The sequence below is a fragment of the Phyllostomus hastatus genome, unplaced genomic scaffold, assembly GCF_019186645.2.
Source record: "Phyllostomus hastatus isolate PE091 unplaced genomic scaffold, TTU_PhHast_1.1 phas_contig_150, whole genome shotgun sequence".
NCBI lineage: Eukaryota > Metazoa > Chordata > Mammalia > Chiroptera > Phyllostomidae > Phyllostomus > Phyllostomus hastatus.
The window spans coordinates 650,605-674,038 of NW_025333611.1; the positions used below are offsets into that span (position 1 = coordinate 650,605).

The following is a 23,434-nucleotide window of genomic DNA, read 5'->3' on the forward strand; positions in this document are numbered from 1 at the left end:
GGGCAGCAGGGACCTTGTGTGGGGGGAGTCACTCTGCAGGGAAGATGCGGCTGCTGTCCCAGAAACGTGGGAGGGAGGGGGGACAGCATTTTCATCAGCAATCTTGACCCGATTCCTCTCAAATTGTGAATGGAAATCAACTTCCTTACTCAAGAGTAACTAAAGGGATACAGCAATAGTAACAGCAAGAGGGACCGTGGTTTCATTTGAGAGCGTGCTGCGTTTTACAAAGCGCTCCCCCATGAGAGCTGAGCACAGGCACAGCTTTCCCGGCGCTGGGGGGCCGGAATGGGCACCCCACGGCCTTGAGGGTCAGCCCGCGCAGGCAGACGTTTGCTGGCCACGGAGCAAACGGCTCAGGCTCAGATGTGTGGTGACCCTCTCCCTCCTTGCGCACGGAGTACGTCACACCTGGGACCCGCGCCTGCCGGCACGCACAGCACCCGAGGTGCTCCACGCCCAGCTCAGGGACCCGCTGTGTCCCTTCTCCCGGCTGCACGGCACTTTGCCCCTCGAGGTCCCATGGTGTGTTCAGCTGTGCCCTTAACAGTGACGACTCGGCGGTTTCCCGCCTGTTATCACGGCTGACGCCACAGCTATAAGCCTGGCACAGCCCCATCGCACTGGTGGGCAGGTGTTTCTGACACAGATTTCTGGACGTGAACAAGTCGGGTGCAGCAGGCGTCGGGAAGAAGCTGCCCCGACCCGCCGGCCCCCACCCACAGCCTGCAGGGTCCTTCCCGAGAGCCCAGCCGTCACAGGATGTGTTCCCATTTGGGGATTCTGATAAGACGGGGAAGGGACTGCAATGTCATTTTCATGTGCGTTTCTCTTATTATGGCCATCTGTCCCCACGTTTGCCGTGCAGTGTTCCCTCTCCGTGAATCATCTATTCCTAGCACCGCTTCGCTCCTTTTATTTGTCTTTTCCTTTCCTATTTCTAGAAGTCCCTGGCGCAGGAGGGAGGCAGCCCCCTGGGACGGGGGCCGTCCCTGGGACACGCTCTGTGTTCTCTCTCGGCTTCTGGCGCTCTTTGCTTGGAGCCTTTTTTTTTTTTTTATGGTGTCTGGATTTTTAATTATGATTAGAAAAGCCTTTTCCCACTCCAAGTTTTAAAGGAAGTCATTCATGTTTTCTTCCAGTAGTCTAATTTTTTTTAATCTATTTTTTTCTGTCAGCATTCTACACAACAGGAAAGTAACCATTTTAACCACTTTTGTGACCTAAGTGCATTCATGTTTTGGGGCGACCCTCGCTGCTGTCCATTTCTAGAACTTTCTGTCACGTAGCAGTTTCTCTCTGACCACGCTCACTCTTTGCCCTGGCTGTGCAGCTCGGTGGGTGAGAGCATTGCCCCGCACACCAAGGCTGTGGGTCTGACCCCGTCAGGGCACAGACAGGAGTCAACCAGTGAGTGGAACAACAAATAGAGCTCTCTCTCTCTTTCTCTTTAAAATCAATAAACAGTTTAAAAGAAGAACGTTACATCCCTGCCTTAGTCAGAGTGTCTGATCCTGGTGTGTAGTGTGGGTGAGCTGTGGACCCAACTTCACCTTTCCCAGTGGTTACTGTCCCTTTGCCCCATTTGCATTCACTAAAGGCTGTACCTGCGTTCGGTTCCATCAAACTCCTTTTAAAGTTGAGGAAACCGAGACCCTGAGAGGAGAAATGAAGAGCCCCCCCCTCCATCCCCACCCCCGCCCCAGCACGGTCACCGTCTCCTACTTCCACCTGCTTCTGACCTCCTGGTGCCCCGCTTTCAGGGCCGAAGGAGAATCCTTACACCTCACTCTTCGCCACGGAGCTCAACGTGAACAGACTGCAGTCAAGTTGGGAAACTGAGGGCCCCGGGGAGAGACTGGACTGTTCCCATGACTGGGGGATCCACAGGGAGGGGCTGCAAAGTGGGTGGTGGGAGAAAGGGGACCCCCTTCCAGTCCCAGGGGAGACCACAGCCTGGAGAGACCGGGCAACACCCCCAGGCCCTGGTGGGCCCGCAGGCCGTGGGCTGTGCCAGCTGCGGCCAGAATCCCAGCTGCCCCCCACGGGCCAGGCCACGCTGCAGGGCCGACTGCACACGCAAGGCCCACAGACTTCCTGGCACTGTCCCCTGTGTGTTTCCCAGGACTCACCCAAAGGCACCAGAGACCTGGGTCCCCCCGTAGAGGCCCTGCGTCTGTGGGACGCCTGCCTCCCCCACCCCCCAGCCTTGGCGGTTTCCTCCATTCACGACTCAGACAGGCAGCCTCCTGGGGGCAACTCCTTGCCTCCCAGAAGCCCTCAAGGGGCACCGCCTGCGCCCCGTACTGAGCAGGTCAGGCCGTGCCACTTCGGATGGGCCACCTTGCCAGCTCTGTCCACAGGGGGAGCTTGCCCCACTCACCCCGGCCGCCCTGGCGGGGGTTCTCCCGGGACCACCACCAGCGGGGGCTCAGGGCCTCCCAGCCGTGGGTCCTGAAGCCTGCTTGCCTCCGAGCCATTTACCACCATGTCACATGGTTGGCGCTCCTACAGAAGACCGGCAAGGCCGGGAGGTCTGCATGCCCCTGTCCCGCCCGTCTCTGCTTGTGAAAACCTCGGGACCCTGCGACCTGGCTGCAATGTCTGCAGCACTGTCCCGAGGCCAGCCCCGGGGACGGCGGGATGACACGGGGGACGTGTGGTGGGGCCCGCCCGGATATTACAGATACTCTCGGGACGCCCCACCTGCAGCGCAGGTGCATTCTGTCCGCCCTGTGCGGACGGGAGCTCGAGGAACGGTGGGCCGGCCGAGCGGCTCCCACGGCCGCGAATCTGCGGGATCTGCTGGGGCGAACGCGGCGGGCTCCACGCGCGTCCGTTCTGAGGCAGACCGGGCAGCCGGAGCGGGCCCCGAGGACTGCACGCGAGAAGAACGGGGAGGGGCCTGTGGTGGGCGGGGCGACACCGCGGGGCGGGGCGGTCCTGGTGGGCGGGGTGATGACGCGAAGGTGGGCGGGGCGGCGTGACGCGCGCGACGCCGATCCCGGAAGCGGTGTCAGATGCTGGGGAGCCGGGCGGGTGGCGCGCTGGCTGCGGGCGGCGGGGAGGACTTGTTGTTCTTCGCGAAGTCGGAGCTCGAGCGCGCGGCGGAGGCGGAGGCGGCGGCCCAGGGGGAGCGCGAGAGTGAACGCGAGCCGGAGGAGAGCGCGTGCCCGCGAGGAGCCGCCGCGCGCTCGCGGCCCCCGCGCGACGCCAGGTGCGGGGCCGGCGGGCGGGGCCTGGCGGGCGAGGGGCGCGGTGGGGGGCGGCCCGCCGCTGAGTCTGGGCCGCGGGGGGCTCTTGGCGAAGTTGGGCGGGACCCCGAGCCCCACGCCGAGCCCGCGCACCTGCCATCAGGTGTGCTGCCCGGGAGCGTCGCGCGGGCGGGGCGCCTGGTCGGGGCGCGTAGACCGGGTCGCCTTCATTTTCGGGGCTGGGGAGCAAGCCCCCCCATTCCGCCCCTTGTTGGGCAGCCAGGAGGGCGGGGCGGGAGTTCCCGCTCGTCTCGACTCCCCATCCCTCCCCACCTGTCTGCATTTAGCCTCCGGCGACCGACTGCTAGGCGGGAAGGCGGGGGCGAAAATAATCCACCACGTGCGGGAGCGCGTGGTCGCGCAGGGCTACTCCGCCTTCGGTACTTGGGCGCCTACGCGGCTCCGCGTGCTGTCCGCCGGCCTTGCGACCCCTTCCCACCGTGCCGGCGGCGGGGTCTACACCCATCGGGGTGGGGAGGGAAGGAGCTGGGGACTTGGGGATCGAGGTCCCGTTCTGAGTCGCGAGCCTGCCAGGGCTTCCCCGGAGGGAGGCCTTGGTGGGGCAGCTTGGGGTGGGGAGGAGGACTGGGCACGCGTGTCACTTCCCCCAAGCCCCTCGGCCGGGCGCGTTTTCCTCATCTGTGAGTGAAGTCTCTTCTAAATTTAAATGCGGGTTCTTCTGAGACTGTGCCGAGTTTAGGACACAGGGGCTGTGTCGGTTTATCCATTTACACACCTTCTCAGGACCCTCGAACCGGCCGGGACGGGCGGGGAAGTGTTTGACTCCTAGGAGCAAACTGCCTCCCGTAGGATTCTCCCGCACTTGTGGCGTCGTCACCCTCTGACAACTGCCCAGCGCAGGGCGGTTCTGCTGGGGGTTGCTGGGAGTTGCAGGCTCTCCCGTGTTAATGATTAGGCCCCTGTTTACCTTTCACACGGCTCTTCTGGCCAAGCACAAATGGGAACTTTTGCCTGACAGTTCATTCAGCAACTGGCCGTGACGCAGCTGCCCTCTCTGCTCAGGCGCACGCCCAGCCCAACAGGGTGGTGGAGTCAGTGGGTTTCCCACGCTTGTGTCTCGACTGCCCAACTGCCGCCCGGACTTCGGCTGGCATGGACGAGGCTGAGCCGTCGGCGCTCACAGCTCAGGTGTTCTGATGGAGCGCATCTGTGCAGGTGTGCAGGGATGCGGCTTCCGGAGCCGCGGCTCCACATCTGTGATCCTCGGGGGCGGGAGCTCTGGGAAAGTTACTCTGGGCCGGTGGGAGGGGTCTGGGAAGTGGACGGTGGGCAGGACACACTGGCCACCTGTTGCACTGTGGGTAGCTGAGGAGCTTTACGCACTTCCCTGCCCAGGTAACCCAGCAGGAATGTTCAGAGTTGGATGGAGCCTGGTAGAGGGGATCCGCTCGTATAACTGAGAGCTAGACTCTCGTTGAAAATAAAGCGTTCAGACACTGAAGCACCGAGCCCGGCTGCTCCCGGGAGCATTTGCTTTGTGCTCCTGCACAGCTGGACTGCGGGGGGCCGCTTCCACGCCCGGGGCCGCCCACTTTCCAGGTGGCTGCTCAGATGAGAGTGGAATGGAGACCGTGGGGAGTGGGCTCTTGCTGAGCCGGGGGCTCACGGCTCCCGCCCGAGGCCCCCGATGCCATCCTTTGTCCGCAGCTGCGCCTGCCCCTCTGCGAGGCTCCCGAGGCGGCCACCAGCGGGTTTGTTTACAGCCTCTCTCCCGCGGCCTGGCTGCTCCTGAGTCTAAAGGTTTCTGGAGTGGACTTGCTGGATTTCGGTCCGGTCCACACGGGAAGTGCAGCCCCGGCCAGCTGGGCCGCTCCTCAGCGCAGTAAACAGTGACTCACCCTCCCTGCACGGCCCCCCCACTCCCCCCAGTGGAAGGTGTGCGGCTCCCTCTGATGTTTACTTTTGCTTTTCGTAATCACACACTGGTCGTGCTTCCTCTTTCCTGCAGTTTCAGGAAGTTGAAAGTGTCATCTGAAAACCGTAGAGTTTTAGGGCAGGTAGGGGTGAACCGCGGATTGCCCAGGGCGCACAGGCTCACGCACAGCCACTCATGCACTCACAGTCACACACACACACACACACGCACACACACACGCACACATGCGCGCGCGCACAAACACACCCCCCCCCCATTAGATGAGGGAGCCCAGCCTGGGTGCCTGTCCTGGCCGGTGGTGGCCGGGCTGGGGCAGCTGCAGCCGCCTGCCTGCTCTTCTGAGCCGCCTGTCTGGGTGCCGGGGCCTGAGGGGGGGAAGCCACCTCACGCCCCTGCCCGGGGTAGGGGGGCAGAAGTGGTGTGAGTGTCCCCCCTGCCCCCAGGCTGGGAGGCAGGCCTTGGGCGGGAGGACCATGACATTGACAGGCCCTTGGGCAGGGCCCTCTGTACTGGGGGAGGGGGGGGCTTCCTGGTGAGGCCCAGGGTGGGGGAGGGCAGGCAGGGGGTGATGGGGGAGAAGGGTGGGAGCCAGTGCAGATTTGGGGGTACTCTAAGAAGCCATTTGGGGGAGGCCTCGAATGTGACAGGTGGCTAGGGCAGGGGGGCTTTGGAAGGATGCTGAGCAGAGGTGGGTGCCCCTCTGCCTACCTGTGAGGGTGGCATTTGGGTGCCTGGGTCAGAGTCGGGGCTGCAACAGGGGGCTCGCCTAGCGGGAACGGAGCTGCCAGGCTGCAGCAGGGACACTGGGCCGCGGCCAGCCGGCCAGGGCCAGGGCGTGGACGTGCGAGGAGAGGAGAGGCCTTGGGGGCAGTTTCTGGGGCTGTCCCCTGAGTTGGAGACACAGGAGGAGGGCGGGGTGAGGTCCACCAGGTGGCCCGGGGGGCGCCCTGGCTGTGTGGGGAGTTTGGGCCGGCTGAAGTCCTGGGCTGCGTGGGGTGGGCTGGGGAGAGGACGGAAGCCCGCAGGGGAGCCTGGAGGCCCACCCAGAGGTGCCAGGGGAGCGGGCCTGGCTGGAGCTGGGCGGTGGGAGCCAGGGTCCGGGGCACGGCCGGCCGGGGGCGTGGCGCTCAGCCGGCCGTCAGCCACCGCTGGCTGAGTCACCTCTGCTGGACGGAGCCAGGATGACACAGCTCCCCCGACCGGCACACGCAAGGTGACCAGACGTCCTCCAGGCCCGGCAGACAGTCACGTCTTGCCGGAGGGCACCCAGCCAGGGCCAGCCTGCAAGCTGGGTGTGAGCCCGGCTGGTGGGGTGCCCGGCGAGGCTCTGTGGGGCGCACCCCAGGGCAAGGGGAGCTGGCTGTGTCCGGCACGGGCAGGGCGTGGGGAGCCCTCCCGGCTCTGGGAGCCGCCGGCGGCCGGGCGCCTTGTGCTCTCCGTGTGGGCCCCGCCGTGCTCGCAGTGTCGCGGCCCCGGGAGGGGCCTGCGGTGCTGGGTCCCTTGCAGAAAGGCCCCTGGCCCCCCTCGGGCAGAGGCGGCCACACCAGGTGGTCAGGGTGAGGCAGCTGCTGCTCCCCCGGGAAGCAACCGCTTCCCTCCTTCCCTGCCGCCCCTGCCCTTGTCCGGGACTGTGTCCTGAGACCTGCGAGGACCTCGGGACGGGCGCTGGTCTCGGTCAGGTGGGCTGGGAGGGCTGGCCCCGCCTCGGTGGTCCGAGGCAGCCGCCTTCTCTGCGCGCGCAGGACGGGGGCAGCTTTCTTGAGCACCCCCCAAGCTGAGCGCCGGGCTCCGCTTCCTGTCCCCCGAGGCTCACTCTAGGCTAGGCACTGGGCTGTGTCATCTAGGTAAGAAGTAGGGTCTTTGAGCCCTGGCTGGTGTGGCTCAGTGGATTAGGCATCGCCCCACGGACCTAGAGGTCGAGGGTTCAGTTCCCCGCCAGGGCACCTGTCTGGGTTGTGCTCTGGCCCCCAGTTGGGGCGCACACGAGAGGCAACCCATCCGTGATGAGGTTTCTCTCCCTCTCTCCTTCCCTTCCCCTCTCTTTAAAAATAAGTAACTAAAACCTAAAACAGAGCCTTTGAAACTCTAAAACTCCCTTTTCTGCTAAGTTATCTAGACCCAGGGCTGTTTGGGTGGGGTCGCCACCCCTGGCTGGCTTTATCGATGGGCCCCGAAGCCGGGCCCAGCCCAGCGCCAGCCGGCAGGCGGGAAGGCCAGGGCTGTGAGCCGCCCGGCGGGGCCCAGTGAAGGCAGTGGGCAAGCAGCCGGCGTTTGCTGGGAGTGGAGGGTCCGAGAGCCCTGGGCCGCAGCCCACCTGCCTCCAGGAAGGGCGGTCCTGGACTTGGAAGCTGGGCTCCCCGCTCTTACGGGGCTGGAAGGGGAGGGACGCCGGACCCTAATGCACCCCAAACTGCCGTGGCGGAGTGGCCACCCCTCTGCCGGCGGGACTGCTCCCGGCAGGGGAAGTGAGCTCTCCTGGTCGCGGTGCTCGGTCGCACGGCCGAGGGGGGTTCGGGCGTCCGGTTGGAAAGCAGTGTCTGTGGTGGGGGCAGTGGCCCCACCGAGTGTCCGAGTGGCAGGTGTGCTCTGCACACTTGGTGAGCCAGCAGTGTCGCTGGGGCTGCAGGAGGTGAGCGTGGGACTGTCCCCGAGGCGGAGGAGCGGTCCCCACAGTGGCATGCGGACCCGCCCGGCCAGTGTTGGGACTCCCTGCGTGGTGCATGGTTTGAGCTTTGATCTCTCGTGGACAAAGGCTAGTGCCTGGGGCACCTCACGGGGAGCAGCCGGCGGGCGCCTTTGGTGCTGACCAGTGCGCTGACTAACCAGTAGTGCTGGTGCGGGGCCGGGGCAGCGGGCATCACAGCCACCAGGCCGCCCAAGGCTGCGTCTCTGCCCAGCTGGGCCCTGGGTCTCTGAGCACGGAGCAGCTCCACCTGCACACCGGGCGACCTGCCAGCACCTCGTTCAGGGCGGTGGTTCTTGTGTGGCCCTCACCCGGGGGCGTGTTTATCGCTGTTAGGGCGGGAGAGACGGACAGATGGACACTCATGTTCGAGGGAAACACCGCTCGACTGCCTTCCATATGCGCGCGCCCGGCTGGGGATCGGACCTGCGGCCCAGGTGTGCGCCCCGACCAGAGACCGGGGCAGCCACCTTTTGGTGTCCAGGGCCAGCCGACTGCCCGGCCAGGGCCAGGACGGCGGTTCTCACGCGGCTGCGTCGCAGACGCTCACGCTCGTGGGGCACAGTCCAGACCTCCCGGAGGGCAGGCTGCCGTCCGTCTCCCGTGTGCAGTCGTGGGGTGCTGGGCACCACGGCCCTGACTCGGGGGCAGCCCGCCGGGTGCTGGGGTGGGGGCGGTGCTGGGGTGGGGGTGAGGACGCCGAGGCCTCCTGGGCGTCGGACTCAGCAGGGTGGGTCCCAGGAAGTGGGCGGGGCCCAGGTCTGCTCCTGACGGACTCCTTGTTGGCCCTGGCCCCTCAGGCTCAGGGGGACCGGGCACAGCCCCCACCGGGGTCTCTCCCCCTGCCAGCCCTCAGCCCAGCCGAGGTGCTGGAAGCTGGGCAGGCCCCGGGGCCCCTCCCCTTTCCGAAGAGGAGGTGGAGATGCAGGAGAAGGGGTTTGCCCTGCTCTTCCCGAGCCTGATCTGGAGGTGGCGGGCCCCCCCGCCCCAGCATCTGCTCACATTCGCTTCCCTGGCCACCCATCGCCCACCCGTCGAGCAGACGACCTGAGAACTGCAGCCAGGTCCTGCGGTTGGACCCCAGGTCGGGAGGACCCTGGCCTCTCTGCTGCCTCTGCTGAGGCTCCTCGAGGGGTCCCCCCCCCACTCGGAGGGGCGGGGCCAAGCCCGCACGTGCTGAGGCCGCGTCCCTCCCCGAGTCCCAGCAGGGTCGTGTAGCGGCCAGCTCGGACAGCAGCACCCCCACCCCGCACTCTGCCCCAGGCCCGTGTGCTGGCTGAGCTGGCCCTGACCCAGCCGTCCCCCGTGTGTCTGGCCGGGTCTGCAAGGGGTCTGCTCAGGGCCAGCCCTCCCCGCCTTCTTTCTCCTGCGCCCCCCCCCCGGCGGGCGGGGCCGGTCTGTGGGAATGTGAGCTTTTGCTCTGTAAACAGCTGGTGACTCAGCGCACAGCTATGCCCGGCGCCTCCAGGCCCGGTGCGCTGACGCGCGGCCGACCGGGAGAGGAGCCGCCGGGCCGCCGCCGCCCTTCCGTGCACAGCGTGGAAATGCTCCTCGGGGCCCCCGCCGGCTCTCCCATGCGGCTGGGACCGCAGCCCTGCAGGGTGGGCTGGGCCCGTGGGCCACCCCAGATGCTGAGGGCCAAGCCGCTGTGGGAAGCAGCTCCCAGCTCCTTGCCAGGATCCCCCCACACTGGGCCGACGTCTGGGGCCCAGTGTGCCACCACTCGAGGGGGCGGGGGGTCTCTGGCTGGCCCTGCTCTCTGCTGCCCTCTGTCGGCGCCCAGGACAGCGGCCCCGGGAGGGGGCTGCGGCGGGGGTGCTGAGGCCCCATGTTGGGTGTGCAGCCTCCTCCGGTGCTGAAGGGGCGGAGGGGCCAGGTGGTGCAGCAGGGGTCCTGCAGCTGCGGCAGGGGGGGTGGGGGGGTGGCACCCCCCGTCGGAGTCTGGATGGGGGTGGAGGCCGTGGTGGGGCTCCGTCTCTGGGGCCCGAGGACCCTCCCCGAGTGGGGTCTCCAGCCCAGGTCGCCTCGTCTGTGGTCAGGGACCTGGACCCCAGGCTGTGCGCTGGTGACCCCGCCAGCCGTCAGCCTGCTGTGGGTGTCCTCTGACCCCGGGCAGAGTGGGCACAGGGGCTCGGTGACCGTCCCACAACCTGCGATGTCTTCCCTGTTGGCCCAAAGCCATTGTTGCTGTGGGCTTCTCTGTTTCCATGACGACCATCAGGGGTTGGCTACCTCCCAAGGTCTCCATGGCAACTATCAGAGGGGAATCATGCTTGGGATGCTTGGCTGGCTTTTTCGTGAATGATCAGAATGTGTGACACAATGCAGACGCGCACACGGGGCGGGCGGGCGGGCGGCGGGACGGCTCCGCCAGACGAGCAGTGAGCTCTTCAGGTGGCGGCCGCCCTCCCGCAGGCTCCCAGGCCACTGGTGGGGGCCGCCCAGGTGGGGCCGAGATGTCACCGTGGCGGCGGGGCCCTTGGCAGAGGTGGGCCGGAGGGGCGGGGCCGGGCCGGGGTCTCTCGGGGGTCTCAGGGCCCCACCCAGGGCAGGTGCTGCCCGGGGCAGGCGGCTCCTCCAGCGCCAGGGGTGGCCGACCCCAGAGAGCCCCGGCTCCGTGCACCCCCGGCCGTGGATGGGGCCTCCACCCCCCTGGCGCAGACGCCCGTGCTCCGGGCGGGGGGGGGGGGGCAGCAGGGAGCCCATCTCCGGGGCCTGGTGTCCCCCTGGGGCTGGCGCTCTCGGCCGGGGGGCGGAGGGGAGGGGGCACTCCAATGGGTGGGCCTGGCTGCTCCACGGGCAGTTGCTGGGGTGGCGGGGCACGGCTGGCCGTGCTCCGGGCACAGTCCCAGGCCCGGCCAGGATGCCCGCCCCGAGGGAGACCCTCAGGGTGGGCAGGGGCCCCCCAGACCCTCGGGCGCTGCGACGGGACAGGAGGGCGAGCTGCGCCTTCCTGGAGCCTCGGCGGGGCAGCCTGGCCGCCTGGGACGCAGCCCGGCTGACCCCGCTCTCCCGTGCGCTCTTCCAGCTTCGACTTCCGAGCGGCTCCGTCCTGGTGACTGTGCCCGGGTTATGACGACGAATCCCAAACCGAACAAGGCATTTAAGGTGAGTGGGGCGGGAGCAGGTGGACCAGGTCTATCCCTCCTCCCCTGGGCCACCCTCCGAGTGGGAGGAAGGCAGCCTGGTCACCCGCAAGGGGGTGGGGGCTGTGGGCTGGAGGGAGTGTCGCTGGGAGAGGTGGGGACAGAGACAGGGGCCCTGAGCCCGGGAAGGTGGCTTCTGTGTGGAGGGTGGTGGGCAGGCCCCTCGTCCAGGTGCGGGCAGGTAGCTGGGCCCGCGGCCTGGGTCCAAGGGTCCCTCTCCGCTGCTGAGGCTGGCCGTGCCCCGGGGCCGTGGTCTGTGGACTCGGGATCCCAGTGGCATCTCCGTGCACTTGTGGGCCACGCGTCCCCAAGCCTTCCTGTCCCTGCCTCCCTGTGCCAGTCCTGCACCAGGCCCTGGGGGCCACAGGCGGCACCCACGCGGGCCGAGGCCTCGCAGGCTGGGGTGGCTGCTGTCACCCAGCGGCAGCCGGTGTCGCCGACACCCCCCTTGGGGAGGACCTGAGCTGCAGCCGCCGTGGGCGCGGTGCCGAGGCGCTCCGCGGCGGGAGGCGCGGGCAGCCTGGGCCCAGGCGCGGGGGCGGTGAGCCCGACAGACGCGGCGCCGTCCCCGGGGCCCAGTGCTGACCCGGCGCCCTGGCCCACAGGTCAAGAAGGAGGCGGGCGAGAACGCCCCGGTGCTCAGCGACGATGAGCTGGTGTCCATGTCGGTGCGGGAGCTGAACCAGCACCTGCGGGGCCTGTCCAAGGAGGAGGTGGTGCGGCTCAAGCAGCGGCGCCGCACGCTCAAGAACCGCGGCTACGCCGCCAGCTGCCGCATCAAGCGGGTGACGCAGAAGGAGGAGCTGGAGCGGCAGCGGGTGGAGCTGCAGCGGGAGGTGGAGAAGCTGGCGGCGGAGAACGCCAGCATGCGGCTGGAGCTGGACGCCCTGCGCGCCAAGTACGAGGCCCTGCAGACCTTCGCGCGGACCGTGGCCCGCGGGCCCGTGGCGCCCTCCAAGGTGGCCACCACCAGCGTCATCACCATCGTCAAGTCCCCCTCCGTGCCCTTCTCGGCCGCCTCCTAGTGCCGGGGGCGGGCGCCGGGGGGGCGGGTGCCGGGCACGTCCCCGTGCTCGTCCGAGGGTCTGTGGGGACAGGCCCCCCAGCCTCTGAGGGCCCACGTGCAGACTGCAGGGGGCTCCCACGGGGCGGCTGTGGGTGCTGGGCGGAGAGCAGGGTCCCGCGAAGCTGTGCGCCGCACACGCCTCCCCACACGCACCCACGCTCGCACTCTCGCACGCCGGTCTTCCTCGGGGCCCACCCGCCCCGCCCCCCCCCCGCCCCGGCTCTGCTTTCAGGGGCCTCCGTCCCCCCGGAGTCGGGATGCGTGGGGAGAGGCCTCCAGGAGGCCGCCGGCCGTGTGGCCCTGTGTCTTCCATCCCTCGAGCAGCTGCCCGCCTGCTCGTGGCCCGACTGAGCTCTGGGGCCCCAGGAGGAGCCTTCTGTGCCCAGTGTCCACACACACCGTGACTCTGCTTCAGCCTTAGCCAGAGCCCTGTGCTAGTGGGGGCGGGGGGCTGTGGCGCCCACCGAGCACTGGCCGCACCGGGGCCTTGAAGGAGCGGCTTGTCACAGGCTGTCCCTGGGGGGGGCCTGTGGACCCCCTGTGGGGAGCTGCCTGCATGTTGCGAATGTCAGCGTGTGTCGGGGTGAGGAGGGAGGTCCCTGGCTCCCAGCGGTCTGGCCTTGCCACCCCTGCAGAGCCCTGGAGGGTGGAGCCAAAGGGCCGGGGTGGGAGCCCTGGGGTTGGAGGGGAAGGGGGCCGTTCTGGTTCTGGGTGGGCCCGGTGTGGCTCTGACGGTGGGGCTGGGCTGCACCTGGCTCCTGACGCCGGGGGAGGGGAGGCTGGGTGGCAGGTACAGGTGGAGGGTGGTGGGTGAGCGTGAGGTGGGTGCACCTCGGGGGGTGGCCGGCGCTGGGCTGAGGGTGCGGTGCAGACCCGCCTCCCGGGGCCCCTGCTGGCCCGTTCTTGAGAGAACCTTGGTGCTCGGTCGTCGCCTGCAGCCTTCGCCTGAGCTCTCCGCCCCAGAGCCACGGCGGCCTTGGTGACCTTTGCTGGGGTGACCTCCCTGGGGCTGCTGCGGGTCCTCCCCGGAAGGTGCTGGGGGAGCTGGGAGCCCGGGCCCCCTCCCCCGGCCCCTCCCAGCATGACCCTGCAAAGTGCCAGGGCCCCGCCCCAGGCAGGGTGCCAGCCACGCCGTCCGCATTGCAGATGGGCAGCAAGTAGCTGGCCGGCTGGCCTGTGGCGGTTCCCTGTCCTGGGGGCCGGCTGCGTCCTCAGAGCAGAGGCCGGCGCAGGCAAAGCCGCTGGCGCCATGGCCGTGGCAGGTAATCCACATTGGATATCAGTAAGGACCATGGGGCGTATTTAAGAGAGAGAAGTATATATAAATAAAATTATACACAGTTTATCGTACAGATTTTTGTACCTTTTCCTGTTTGATACTGTAAACCCCTGGCCCCCCAACCTGTCCGTCTCCCCGCCTGCCCTCTGCTGGGTCTGCCGGGCTGTGCTCTGGGCCCGGGGGTCTGGCCAGTGTCCCCCGCAGTGGCTGCCCCCAATTCCCAGAGCGCCAGACCCCGGGGGACGCAGGGGGTCACAGAAGGAAGACTGGTGACGTGCCCCCTGCGTTTCCTGGCACATCACCGAGGTCTCACCGTCACAGTCCAACATGTGGGTTTTTTATTTAGGAAAAGGTGGGGACCCCTGTCCTGTGTTCTGCCTCCATGCTTTGGGTCGGGAGTCCCTCCCAGGGGGCCGCCCCCCACCACTCGGCAGTCTCATTTCAATATTTATTTTTGTGCTGCTTCCACCCCGACATAAATTATTGAGAGACCCTGTGTCGTGGCCCTCGTGCTCGAGGTGCGTGCCCGCCCGCCCGCCCCGCCCCCGCGGCCACCGCCTAATTTATTGCCGTGCGTCTCCGCTTTTGTAATAAAGAGTTCTCTGCAGTAAAGCGTTTCCTGGTTTCCGGTGCGTCCGCCGAGGAGTCAGTGCCCTGGCCGCCGCGTGCGCTGCGCCCGTGTCCCAGCCTGTCGGTGGGCCCCTCGCCGGGAGAGCAGGGCCCGAGGGGGGTGCTGCTGGGTGTGGGTCTCTGGGCTGCGAGGTCCCCTGGGCGGCAGGGGCAGCCGGGCTCACTCCAGGCTCATGGGCCCCCTCCCCTCGCAAGGGTGTGGGGGGGTCCCCTCGCTCACAGCCCAGCGTCTCGCCGCCGTCCTGCGTCCTCCAGAAGCCCCCGCTTGGGCAGCACATCTCGGGGCACCCACCCGCCACCTCTGCACCACTGGCGGGGCTGTGGGTGGCCGGCCGTGGGAGTGGGCAGGGCCTGCGGGGCCTCCCGGGTAGACAGGGCGTGGTGCGGCAGGTCCGGAGGGGCCCTTCCCCCTGGGGGTGGACCCTGGGGGAGGCTGCTGGCCAAGAGCATCCTGGGGCCAGGCCCCGCCCTGCTCTCTGAGACTCCTGGCACCTCTGCCTCTTCCACTGGTGATGCGGGAGTGGGCAGCCAGGGGCACCGGGAAAGGGGGTTGGCGGTGGCCCCTGGGCCTCCCTGTCTGCGGGCTCTCGGGCACCGCGCCACTGTCCGGCCCAGCTCCCACCCCACCCTGCTGGACACCTGGACACAGGACGGACCAAGACCCGCAGCCGCTGCTGCCCTGGCCCCTGCAGGAACCCCGACCTCCAGGCCCGGCCACAGTGCTCCAGGAGGCGCCCCCTCCCTGAAGGGCCCCCTCTGCTCCCCCTCTCGGCTTCCGAGGTCAGGCCCTCCTCCATCCGGCTCCACCCCCCGACGGACAGAGGGAGAGCCCGGGGGTCAGGCTCCAGGCCAGGCCCCTCTGTGCCCTCGGGTGGCACAGGGCGGGCCACTGCATCTGCCCTGCACAGAGCAGGACACTCCCCCAGCACCCCGACCCCAACCTGCCCCAGTGTGTGGGTCTGGGTGCCGGCCCTGAGGGACGGAGGCGCAGGAATCGCTAGAAACCCGGGTTTCTGCGTAAGCAGCAGCCCCGCCTGCCCCTCTGGTGGCCCCGCACCCCAGCCCACACGGGGTGCATCTCCCTGGGGTGGGGGGGGCCACAATGGCACGCTGCCCACGTCGGCCACCTGGGTGACAGCCAACTGCACCCACAGGTCCCTGGGCCCTCAGACAAGCTCCGTCGCCCGCCCACCGGCCTGGCAGGAGGGCTCTCGGGAAGAGCTTGACCTTCGGCGAGAGGGTGAGCGGGTGGGCGGGGGGCCCGGTCCTTCCCGGGGGCCAGACCACCCGGCCGCTAGAGCTCCTCTGCGGGGATCAGCGTCCTCTTCTCCACGTCCCGGCTCTTCCGGCCGCCACCAGCGCCCCCGGGCGGGGGGCCGGGCTGCGGGCCCTCCTGCGTGGCCTGCTGCGTGTAGTGCTGGTAGGCGGGTGAGAAGTTGTGCACGGCGTCCTGCACGATGTCCCGCGGGCTCACGGTCTCCCTGAGGCCGCTGGAGATGCTCTGCATGGCCGCTGCGGGGGCTGCGGGCGGCAGGTGCGCGGTCCGGCTCACCCCCCGGCCCCCGGGCCCAGGATGTGGCCTGCTCCCGCCCGCCTTGGGCTCAGCCCGGCTGGCGGGGACCCCTAAATGCTCATCCAGGTCCTCCACGGGGCTGTCCCAGCCAGACCCCCACCAGGGCCACCAGTGGGGGGGAGGCCTTGGCTGGCCGGCCCTGCCCAAATGGGTCATTCACCAGGGGGGCCAGCAACAACTGACCCTGTCCCCCACCCAGTCAGTGTCTGGTCCAGACCGCCTGCCCCCCCCCCAACCCCAGGGCCCTGGTGCAGCCTGTCCCGGGCCTGGCCCCACCTGCCCACTGAGTCAACCCTGCCCGGGCCCACGCAGGACAGGATGCAGATGTGAGCAGGGCACCGGGGAGGGTGGTGGCCACCCCACGCCAGGCCCAGGCCGGGGTGCCCTTCCGGGCACTGCAGCCCCCGCCCCCACCGGCCGCAGGGCCGCGTACCTGGCGAGCTGCCCTTCTTCTCCGAGTACACCTGGCAGGGGAAGGCGTAGCGCAGGGCGATGGCAGCGAAGAGCATCTCGACGCAGATGATGAAGTTCTGGTAGCCGGCGGCCAGCGTGCCGGCCCCCACCCTGCTCCCGTCCACTTCCTGGACCTCAGGGATGGCCCCGCACCTCTCCAGGATGGCCAGCAGCACCCCTGGGGGAGGTGACAGCCACTCAGGCGACCCCTGGGCAGGAGGCTGGGCTGGAGAGGGCCCCAGCCCAGGACCCCACTGCTCCCCGCCTTGGGGGCTTGGCCGGGTGTGCAGGGGAGGCAGGGGACAAGGGCCAGGCCCCAGACTCCCATGGCCCAGCCCTGGGAAGCCCGGCCCACCCACGTGCTCCCGGTCTGTGCAGGGGGAGACCCAAGTTCAGGGCAGCTCCAGAGCCGAGTTGGCTCAGTGGGTGTCTGAGAATCCCCCACAAGTCCAGACCTGGGCCCCCTCACACCCCTCGCCCCAGTGTGGGAAGGCCCAGGCCCAGGACAGGCCCCTGCAAGGCCCACACCAGCCAGCCCTGCACCGGGCTGTGCAGCCTCCCACCCAGGGGGCTGGCCCTCCCCGAGCCTGTGGGGGGGACGCCGAGGCTGGGCCTGAGGGCGCGGGGTGGAGCTGGGACTGGACCCGGGCTCCCTGGGCTGGGCGGCCCCGCCCACCCTGCCAGAAGGAGAGGAAGACCACGGCCTTGACGGTGAGGAACTTGAGGACAGGCTCGAAGGGCCGCAGGAGCTCCCGCGTGGCGACGTAGAAGAGCGTCAGGGCGTAGAGGGCCAGGCTGACCGAGGCGTTGTCCAGGAGGGCGACGTAGAGGTAGCCGCTGCGGATGCTGGGCCAGAGCGGGGGCGGGGTCAGGCTGGCCACGCCCCGCGCCCTCCCACCCATGCCCACCAGCCTGCCGGCACCGGCCCAGGCCAGCCCTTCCCTTCAGGGGGCAGGTGGCCCCGGAGCGGAGGGGCTGGGGGCACAGGCCTGGGGGGGACCCCCACACGGCAGGCAGGATGTGGCCCTGCCCCTGCCGCTCTGCCGCCGGCCCAGGTGCAGCCTGAAGGATGGGCCCTCGGTGTTGTGGACATGGGCAGGTGTACATGTGCTGCACTGTGAGCACGTGTGTGTGCGTGCTCCTCGGCCTGCGAGCCCTGGAGTCCGGTCCTTGTTCTCCCTCGGGTGGGCCCGCTCTGCCGCCGGCCCCAGGTGGGGAGAGACCGGTCCTCCTGCGCTGAGCCCCCTCCAAGCTCCGCCCACCTCCCCACGCGCACCTCCCAGCCGGTGCCCCTCCCTGCCGGCCTCACTTGAAGTCCCCATCGTGGTATTTGCCGACCGCCTGCAGGACGATGGTGACCAAAGCCATGCCGGGCTTCACGACGCAGAACTGCAGCGTGGCCTGGGAGTGGGGGCGGGATCGAGGGCGCGAGTGTGGCGGCCGCACGCTGGGCGCTGGAGAGGGGCGGGGCGGGGCGGGGCGGGGCGGGGGTGGGGCGACCCACTCACCTGCTTGCAGAAGCGCAGGAACCCGATGGAGTAGGCCACGCCCCGCAGGCAGCAGGTGCCGTAGAGGCAGCTGGACCTGGGAGTGCGAGTCTCTGAGGCCGGGCCCTGGGGGACAGGGCCCAGCCGCCCGCTGCCCGGGGCGCGGAGGGGCCGGCGGGCCCCGCGAGGGGGCGCTTACCGGACAGGCTTCCCCCGAATCTCAGCCATGATGGCGCTCTCGCCGCCCAGGTACTGGAAGCAGAGGCTCAGGAAGCTGTAAATGACGAAGGCTGGGGGGCCCGGCGGGCGGGGCGGGCGCCGTGAGCCTGGGCTGCCCCGGCTGCAGGACGTCTCCCGAACCCCCACGTAGGACCCGCTTCTCCGGGGACGGGCGGAGTCTCATGCCCACCGCGAGGCCCGCCCCTCGGGGCTCCGCAGCCCAGCTCTGGGACGCACTCCGCCCAGAGTCCCACAGCGCTCACTGGGACTCTGCCGCCCCTGCCTCCTCCCGGCCCTGTGCCCTTTCTGAACCCCGGGCAGGCCTGGCTGCAGCACCCCACCCCCACCCCCACGCCGGTCCCAGCTGTCAGGCAGCCCGCACCCTGGGGCCCCACTGAGCCGGACTCGGGCCCAAGGGCAGCCGTCCCTCCCTGGGCCCACACCGGCCAAGCCGGGGCCCTCACCTTCGTAGCAGTCCCGCACCGAGTCCAGGTAGATGTAGTGCTGGCCGGCCCCCAGGAGGAGGAGGCTGAGCCAGGAGTTGAGGGCGTAGACCGGCACCATGAAGAGCAGGCGGATGATGTACCTCTGCTCGTTGGGGACCGTGTAGGAGCGCAGGTGCAGGTAGATCTGGGCGAGGGTGGGGGGTGGCGTGGTGTCAGGGCCACAGCTCCCCCTGTGGGCAGGGGGAGACACTCCCTCATCCTGGCTCATGGGTTCAGTCAGTCAGTCACTCATTCACTCATCCGGGGAAGATCTCCCACCGGGCAGTCATGGACCCGGGGGGCACAGACATTCCGGGAGACACTCTGGCATCTCAATGGGGCGTGAAGGGCCGGTGCCCTTTGACCTGTGTGCAGAAGGGTGTCTGTCATGGCCACACACAGCGAGGCCCACGCAGTGGTGGCCGGCTCATCACACTGTGGTGCAGCCACACGCACTGGTGGGCCACAGCCAGGAAAATGGGGGTGCGCCCTGAGAGAATGCGTGTGGACGTGTGGGGACGGCGGGCCAGGCAGCCCCCCAACTGTGTGGGCCATGCACAGGCAGAGTGGAGAAGTCAGCGCTGCCTCGCCCCGGGGCGAGGGGAGACAGAGGCGATGACAGCTCATCTGTAAACTTTTCTAGGTTTTCTATGAGGAGGTAAAAAAGTAATTGGGTCTTTCAGAGGAAGAGGCACCGGGCAGCCAGGTGCAAAGGTGGCTGGCCACGTGGTCTCAGAGCACCCCGGAAGGCTTCCTGGAGGAGGAGCTGTGAGCACAGGGCGGGCCGAGCAGAGGGAGTGGCGCATGCAGAGGCCAGTGTGCCCTGCTTCCTGGGGCGCAGCCCGGGCACAGGCAGGGGCGGGTCAGCACAGGAAGTGCCTCCTTATCAGCTGTTCACGCCCTCGCTGACGCAGTGGGCAGGGCGCAGCGAGACCAGCCACTGGGGGACCCAGACTCTGCTCCCGGTGCCCGCCCCACCTCGCTGGGTGGCCTTGGCACGCTGCTGTCCTCTCCAGCCTCAGCTGCCCGTCTTTAAAGCAAGGGCTCCTGTCCCTGTCTGCCCTGCTAGGTTCTGGATGGGCCAAGGGCCTGGCAGCAGAAGTGGGCGGGGGTGGAGCGGGAGGGTGGGCCTGAGGGCTGCAGCCCTGGGGTCTCTGTCAGCTCTGTCTCAGCAGTGAGTCCTCAGGAAACACGCATGCGCGCGTGCACACACACACACACACACACACACACACACACACACGGCTGGTCCCCGAATGACAGAAGGTCTGGGCTGGAGAGAGGGGGAATCCAAGGCCCAGACTCTGGCTGGGACTGAGACAGCCTGACTCTGGGCGCTGGTGACGGACCACCCTCCTTGCTGCCCTTTGTCCTACAAATCGCAGCCTACGCCAGACCCAAAGCCATGCCGCCACCACGCAGCAAGGGGTGGCTTCATGCAAATACAGATGAGCCTTCCACCTGTCCAGTCTCCCTGTCCAGAAGCAGCTGGGTAAGGCTCTGCAAATACTGCCTCCTCCAGGCAGTCCTCCTTGATGACCCCACAAGAAGGGACCACCCCCTCCTGCCCCTCTCAGCTGCACCCGTGTCCACCTGGCCCATGCTGACACACTTGTCGTGTCTACTTTGTGTCTGTTTATTGGAGGCCACAAGGCAGGTGAGGTGACTTTCACTCAGAGGGCCAACCATGTCCCTGCTTGCCAGCCTCCCAACTGCCCCTGCCCCGGGTCACGTGCCCATTCATTTGCTACACCGGTGCCAGCGGACCCATCCTGAAGGGCAGCCTTCAACCCCGGCACCCCCGTGCTGAAGGCCACCCCCCGACCCTGACGCCCAGGCCGCCACCACCCCAGCCCGGGCGGCCCTCTGCCCAACCTGCTGCAGGCTCCTGCCTCCCAGTGCTGCTCACCTGCCTCCCAGGGGCCGCCGCGTCCTCCCCGCGCCCTCCTTGCGGTTGAGAACTGGCGCTAGCACGTGGCCCGCCCCTGCGCTCAGCAGACTCGCCCTGTGGCCACCCCTGGACTCGCCCCGGCCGCTGGGCCCGGTGCCCCCCACTGGGGCTGTCCTGTGTCCCGGCTGTGACCGCTCTGGGCTGGCAGGTGGCTTCCTTCCTGAGGGGTCTGAGTAGGAGCACAGCACCCCCCCCCACCCCCGCCGTGTACTGTCCTCTCCCTCAAGCTCCGACCAGGCTGCTGGCCGGGCCTCTGGAGGAGGAAGGGGCTTTCCCCTGCTGGCTCTGGGAGCCTGAGAGAGACCCCTGACCCCTCTTCCCGCCTGTGAAATGGGACAGCAGTGCTGAGCTCGGGAGCAGGTGAGGGGTGATGAAGTGCTCCCGCGAAGGGGGCCCTCTGTCCTCTGCCCCGAGGACCTTGTCCTGAAGCCCAGCACCACCGCCCCCCCACACCACACACATCCTGGACGGGCCTCCTCCCCATACCCCGGGGACTGCTCCTCCGTCCAGCCGGGCCCCGGGCCCCACCACCCCAGCAGGGCCCATCAGGGCCCGGCCGACGGTGGCCTTGTCTCACGGGGCCCACAGGAGGGGCAGCAGGAGGGCTTACCTGGTGGCAGGTGAGCACCAGGGCGGTCCACACAAAGACGCCCGAGATGCCATGGGCCAGCGGGGTGGTGAGGAAGAGCTGGGAGGCACCCTGGGAGCTGTTCCCCACATGGTCCCCTGGCAGGAGCCCCAGGGGCTCCGTGGGCATGGCCGCCGGGGGGGTGGGCTGCGGCCCAGTTGCTGGCGCCAGGGGGGCTCCACCAGCTGCCGGGAGCTCCGGAGCATTAGTCATCCGCCGAGGCTGGGAGGACTGGGCGCCTGGGCGCAGGAGAGAGCAAAGGTGCTGGAGCCTGGACGCAGCCCGGGGCTAGGAGGAGAGGGAGGCAGTGGGGAGGGGTGGCTCCTCCCCAAGGTGCTGGTGGTGGCGCAGGTGTTGGTCGCTGGGTGTTCCCCCGGCGGGTGGGTGCTCGTCTGACCAACCTGCCCACTTTTCCTGACACCTGCAGCCCTGGGCACCCTCTGAGCCTGGGGACCGGCTCCAAGACCCAGGCCTAGGGCACCTCCTTCTCCGGGGCTCAGCCACCAGGTGCAGGTGTCAGCCGCCTGACGGTGGCCTGGGGCGGTCCCCACATCCGGTGCCCAGGCCTGTGGGGAGCCCACTTTCTAGGGGCCACAGACATCTGGGAAAGTAGGGGACCCTGGTGCCGGGCAGGAATTCTGGGAGCAGGTGGTCTGGGGAGGTGCAGCCCAGCTGCCCCCGGCTTCCTGGGACCGTCCAGGTGCCCCTCTTCGCCACTCGGTGGCCCCACAGGCCCGCTCCCAGCCGTGGGCCAGCCCGCTGGGGTGCCGGGCACCTCCCTCCTCCCACACTCGCCCGAGGCTCTGTCCGGCCTCACCCCGTCTTCCTGCTCTAGTCACGGCCCGGCACCTACCTCTCAGGCAGGACGCTCTGGCCCAGCCCTGGGAGGCCTGGCCGGTCATCCGTGTGGCCATGTGGCCCTCATGGATGGCCGTCCACAGCGGGTGGGTCAAGCCCGCTGTCTGGGGGCCCTGGGAGCCCTGGGGAGGGGCAGCAGCGGCTTCATCGTGGGGTGGCCCCTGGAGCTCCACCTGAGCTCCTGGCTGCGGGGAGGGCTGAGGAGGCAAGGGGAGGAGCTGTGGACACTCTATCCCTCCTGGCTGTTGCTCGGCGGCAGCTGGCTCGCTGGAACCTGCTGGCTGCCAGGTGCCCTCACCTGCCTGCGCCACCTGGCCAGGCAGCCGCCTTCAGAAGACAGGTGGGAGGGTCTGCAGCGGGGCAAGGTGGGCGGAGCTGGGCCAGAGGTTTCACAGGGCGGGCCTGAACGGGGTGGGTGTGTGCGTGTCAGGGGTGCAGGAGACACCATTTCTATGGGGGGGGGGGTGAAGAGCTGTGCAAGGAGATAGAGTGGTGGTCACACCATGCCGTGGGTGTACTGAGTGCCTTAAAAATGGGTACGATCTTTCATGAGTTCACCCCAATTTAAAAAGTTCCCAAGAGGTGCATTGGAAACATTTCTGGTTGGGGGGGGGGACGGGGTCCTGCTTGGGAGCCAAAGGGGCTTGTGTTCCATGGGGGTCGGGAAGAGGGGTCTGCTCTGTGCTGTTCGGGGACCCCGGGGCTGGTCCTCTGTGCCACGGACCCTCCTCGTGACCTGGGCACCAACCAAGGTCAGGGCCTGCTTTGCCGGGTTTGCCGTGCTCTTTCAGGGGTGGGGGTGGGAGTCCGGAGAGGCTCGTCCGCATCTCCAGGGCCCCCCGAGGGCACGGGAAACTCTAGGAGGAGACCAACAACCCCTGGGGAACACCCCCACTCCCTCGAGCACGCTGCCCCCCACCCTCCGAGGGAACCAGCCCAGGACAGGCCCTGCCACTCAGTTCCGGCCCCAAGGCCCGGCCCAGCCTGCATCTCCCACCCCCAGTGGCCCACAGGGGCCTTCTCCGAGGACTTTTCTCCGGGCCAACTCCTGTCCTGCTGTCCCAGGTGACACCCCCTCTGTCCCGCTGCTGCGTCCAGTCGGCTGCCTCCCCGCCCCCTCGGGAGCTTCTGGAGCCCCGTGCTGCCGCCCTGGCCAAACCCAGGATGTGGGGAGCCAGGGCCCTGGGTGGCGGTGTGGTCCACCCTCTCCTGGCAAAGCGAGTCCTCCCTGCACGCTAACGGTGCCTGCCCCGAGCCCCAGCTGCCCACGCGCCAGTGCGCAGCTGGCGAGGGCGCCGGCACAGCGCCGGCTTGGTGTGCGCTGACCTGCGCTCACTGCCCATCGGCAGGATGGCTCAGGGGCCGGGGAAGCGGAGGCCTCGGCCCTCCCCAGAGGGATGCTGGGGACGGTGAGCACACAGTGGGAGGCCCTGTGGTGAGCTGCCCTGCGGATGTCCCTGGCTGGAGTCCCCCGGGGCTGCCTGCGGGAGGGCTCTGAGGGTGCGTGGGGCTCCAGGCAGGAACTTCCGGAGCTCTGTGCTCTTTCAGAGGCAGATAGCACTGTGCGGAGAGCCAGGCCGGAGGCCTGGTGGTCTTCCTGTCCCGTAGTTCTGCTGGCAGCAAGCAGGGGCAAGGGGATTTTGACATCGGACTGAGCTGATGTACGGCCAGAGAGGGTCCCTGATCCCTGGGGAGCCCCTCCGCTCCAGGCCACCCCTGCTCTGACCGTGGGGCCAGCCCAGCGTCACTCGGGGCTGCTCCCACAGCCATCCTCCCCTGGCATACTCCTGTTTAGCCACTGCCTCCAGGAAGGCCTCCAGAGAGC

The 23,434-nt window shown here is 68.4% G+C and overlaps 2 protein-coding genes across 8 annotated transcripts; one reads left to right on the plus strand and one right to left on the minus strand.

Moving 5' to 3' along the window:
* Positions 1-3,009: 3,009 nt before the first annotated feature.
* Positions 3,010-13,396, plus strand: MAFK (MAF bZIP transcription factor K). 4 transcript variants are annotated; one of them, XM_045824957.1, is made up of 3 exons: positions 3,010-3,217; positions 10,863-10,942; positions 11,586-13,396. In XM_045824957.1, the coding sequence occupies exons 2-3, from the start codon at positions 10,907-10,909 to the stop codon at positions 12,003-12,005; spliced, it is 456 nt and encodes a 151-aa protein (XP_045680913.1). In that variant the 5' UTR covers positions 3,010-3,217; positions 10,863-10,906; the 3' UTR covers positions 12,006-13,396. The 4 variants fall into 4 exon arrangements, with proteins under 4 accessions (XP_045680913.1, XP_045680905.1, XP_045680921.1 ...); XM_045824949.1 differs by lacking the exon at positions 3,010-3,217 and adding an exon at positions 4,273-4,430; XM_045824965.1 differs by lacking the exon at positions 3,010-3,217 and adding an exon at positions 9,328-9,435.
* A 363-nt stretch (positions 13,397-13,759) lies between these two features.
* On the minus strand, positions 13,760-21,927 carry TMEM184A (transmembrane protein 184A). Of its 4 annotated transcripts, none has more exons than XM_045824707.1 (9): positions 21,605-21,927; positions 20,734-20,990; positions 18,152-18,363; positions 17,668-17,758; positions 17,490-17,565; positions 17,291-17,382; positions 16,658-16,827; positions 15,962-16,159; positions 13,760-15,476 (listed from the first exon to the last, which is right to left on the minus strand). In XM_045824707.1, the coding sequence occupies exons 2-9, from the start codon at positions 20,955-20,957 to the stop codon at positions 15,250-15,252; spliced, it is 1,290 nt and encodes a 429-aa protein (XP_045680663.1). In that variant the 5' UTR covers positions 20,958-20,990; positions 21,605-21,927; the 3' UTR covers positions 13,760-15,249. The 4 variants fall into 4 exon arrangements, with proteins under 4 accessions (XP_045680663.1, XP_045680661.1, XP_045680662.1 ...); XM_045824705.1 differs by having other exon boundaries at positions 18,152-18,317; positions 21,605-21,926; XM_045824706.1 differs by having other exon boundaries at positions 20,734-21,039; positions 21,605-21,926.
* Positions 21,928-23,434: the final 1,507 nt, after the last annotated feature.